Genomic DNA, 3,143 nt, shown 5'->3' on the forward strand with positions numbered 1-3,143 from the left:
GTTTACGAAAATCGAATAGAATGGACAACAAGAGATGTCGTGTATTCGGATGTTACGAACAAGAGCGTACAACGTACACTGTGCGCTGTGTGTGTATTGTTTACAAACGGATCTAACGGTGAATTGTAATAAAAAAAACACTGTCTCCACAGCTTCAGTACACGGCTAACTTGTTCAAATGTATCCTTTATATTAGTACGCTTGTGATCTTGCACGCAAAATGTTCTTGTCGACTAATTTTGTTATTTTGAGTTATTGATTTCTGTTTTTTTCTGTCGGGCTATTTTGCTATTGAAAAGATCTTATTTTCTTGAGAAAAAAAATGAATCGCAAGGATAAGTTAATCAAAAAGAAACCTTCGGGTGCCAAATTTAAGAGAAGGAGAGATGAAAAGGAAGCTGAAACGAAGAAAAGTACACAGAGCATTAGCTTGTTCTTAACGAAAGGTAATAGATAAATTTAAAAAGTATGAACAAAACAGTGAACATGGTGTTGTATTTTGTGTTGAATGTTCTAGAATCAAGTGAAGTTTTGCCCCTTGAAAAATCCGATGTTTGTTTGCCGAACGAGAAGGAATGTGAATACCGTGATGATTCGCAAAGCGAATCGGCAATTCTGCATTCAGGTATGAATTGAATTGAATGTTGTGTGTTGAAAATCATCAGTAAAAATTGTTTCGTATTGATCGTGTGTTATATTGCAATTTTCAGCGTCAAGTGCATTTGAATTTGATGTTTCCATGCGTGATGAAAATGAAGAAACCTCAAATGGCAATGCTGACGCAATTGGTTCTGATATTAGTGATATTATGAACTATCCAGTAAATATGTCTCAAACGCTGCTCGAGCGCATCATACGCACTGGGCCCGTTCAAGTTGTAATTGCTTTTCCTACAACTAATTGCCGGTCGTTTTCTGAGTCATATTATACAAAGAAAATGCTCAACGGAGACACTGTTAACCGCGAATGGCTTATTTATTCAAAAGGTCTGGATTCTGTGCATTGTTTTTGTTGCCGTCTTTTCCAACAAAATCAAGTCGATACTGGTTTTGCTTCAATCAATGGAACCAAAGATTGGAGACATTTGTCTACACGGATCAAAGAGCATGAACTTTCAACACTGCACATTCAAAATTACACCAAATGGAAATCATTTTTGAGCCGAATTTCGGAAAATAAGACAATCGACAGCGAATTATTTAAGCAAATACAGCAAGAAAAAGAACGATTAAAAGATGTCTTCAAGAAAATTATCGCATTTGTACTATTTTTTGCACGCCAAAACATCGCATTCACCGGATCCACATCAAAACTTCATGACTCATCTGGGCGGAATGGTAATTTTCAGCAGCTGGTTAAGACGGTAGCTACATTCGATCCTGTCCTTCGAGAGCATATTGAGCGTGAAAAAAATCATTACCTCTCTCCAAAGATTCAAAACGAACTTATCGCAATTATTGGTGCAAAGGTGAAGACGCATATTTTGGATTGTGTTAAGAAAAGTAGATATTTTTCGCTCATTTTGGACAGCACAACTGACATCACCCATGTTGAACAAATGACAGTCGTTTTACGGTATGTGTTTGAGAATCAAGCGACTCAGCGTTATGAAGTTAGAGAGAGTTTCATTGAATTCTTGGAAATGCACGAAAAAACTGGACTTGGGATCAAAGAAATGGCAATCAATGAATTGGAATCACTTGGATTAGATCCCGAAAACTTGAGAGGTCAAGGCTATGATAATGGCGCGAACATGAAAGGGAAAAACATCGGCGTGCAGAACCTAATTCTGGAAAAATACCCAAGAGCATTTTTTGTACCATGTTCAAACCACTCACTAAATCTTGTTGTGAATGAAGCTGCTGCTGCATCGGGGGCAACCGTTAGTTTTTTTTCTTTGGTCGAAGAAATTTATAAATTTCTTTCAGGTTCTTCGAATCGGTGGGATATTATGAAAAGCCATATCACGACAGCTTCCACGTTAGCTCCGAAAAACCTTTGTACAACTCGATGGTCCAGTCGAATCGCTGCAATGAAACCACTTCGGCTGAATCTTGGCAAAATAATCGCTGCATTGGATGAAATTAAGAATTCAACCGCTTTCAAGGATAAAGTTCGTTATGAAGCTGGAGCAATTATCGACAAAATTGATTATCCGTTTGTGTGTGCAGTATGTATGTGGTACGATGTTTTAAGTCACGTTAACATTGCTTCGAAAGCCCTGCAATCAATTGATTCGGATTTGCAAGCCGCTGTACTTTGTTTGGGTAGTACTAAATTTTTTTTGGAAGAATACAGATCAACTGGACCTGAAAAAGTTTTTAGTGAAGCAACAGAAATCTGTGAGAGTATGGAAATCGAGGTCGTTTTTACAAACAGTCGCAAGCGTGTTGCTGTTGGACGTGAAATAAATTTGGAAGAAAGCTTCCAAAATGATTTCATTGATGTTGTCTTGAACGTAGCAATCAATGCAGTAGAGGAGCGATTCGTTGCATTAGAGAAGCACAATTCAACATTCTCCTTTCTCTACAAATTTGACGATTTTGATCAAAATAGAAGAAATGGAAATTTGCTCAAGTCGTGCAAACAGCTTCAAGTAACGCTTTCAAAGGGAGAAGAATGTGATATTGATGTTGACGAATGGATTTCAGAGATGACGGTTGTGGCGGAATTGGTATAGCATCGTCACTTGGTTAGAGTCATCGATATACTCAACGGGATCAAGAGCAGCGGTATGGAAAATCTTGTCCCCAACACCGTTATTGCTTACAGGATATTTTTGACAAGTCCTGTGTCAGTTGCAACCGCTGAGAGGACTTTTTCTAAGCTGAAAATAACTAAAAACTACCTGCGCAATTCGATGTCACAAGACCGTTTAAATGGCTTAGCTACAATATCAATTGAGCATGAAATTGCTGATTCAATTCAATATGAGGATATCATCGACGAATTTGCCGCTTCCAAAGCCCGGAAAGTTTCCTTTTACTGATCAGTTACGAAAATTCGCAATATTTAATAATGAACATTAAATGTTATATCACGCAATAAAAATTATTTACAAATCGAATGTAAAACATTCATGAATAAATACTGTTTTCGCTACAAAAAGATACGATTTAAAATTTAAATTAATCATTGTCAAA

General features: G+C 37.2%; 1 protein-coding gene across 1 annotated transcript; it reads left to right on the forward strand.

The window, feature by feature from the left end:
- Positions 1-322: 322 nt before the first annotated feature.
- Positions 323-2,680, forward strand: LOC129572768 (zinc finger MYM-type protein 1-like). The gene is made up of 4 exons (XM_055452867.1): positions 323-446; positions 518-625; positions 711-1,823; positions 1,929-2,680. Exons 1-4 carry the CDS (start codon positions 323-325, stop codon positions 2,678-2,680), a joined length of 2,097 nt encoding a protein of 698 aa, XP_055308842.1.
- Positions 2,681-3,143: the final 463 nt, after the last annotated feature.

The sequence above is a fragment of the Sitodiplosis mosellana genome, unplaced genomic scaffold (genome assembly GCF_009176505.1).
Source record: "Sitodiplosis mosellana isolate CC-2019 unplaced genomic scaffold, AAFC_SMos_1.0 Smas_scaffold_5483, whole genome shotgun sequence".
Lineage (NCBI taxonomy): Eukaryota > Metazoa > Arthropoda > Insecta > Diptera > Cecidomyiidae > Sitodiplosis > Sitodiplosis mosellana.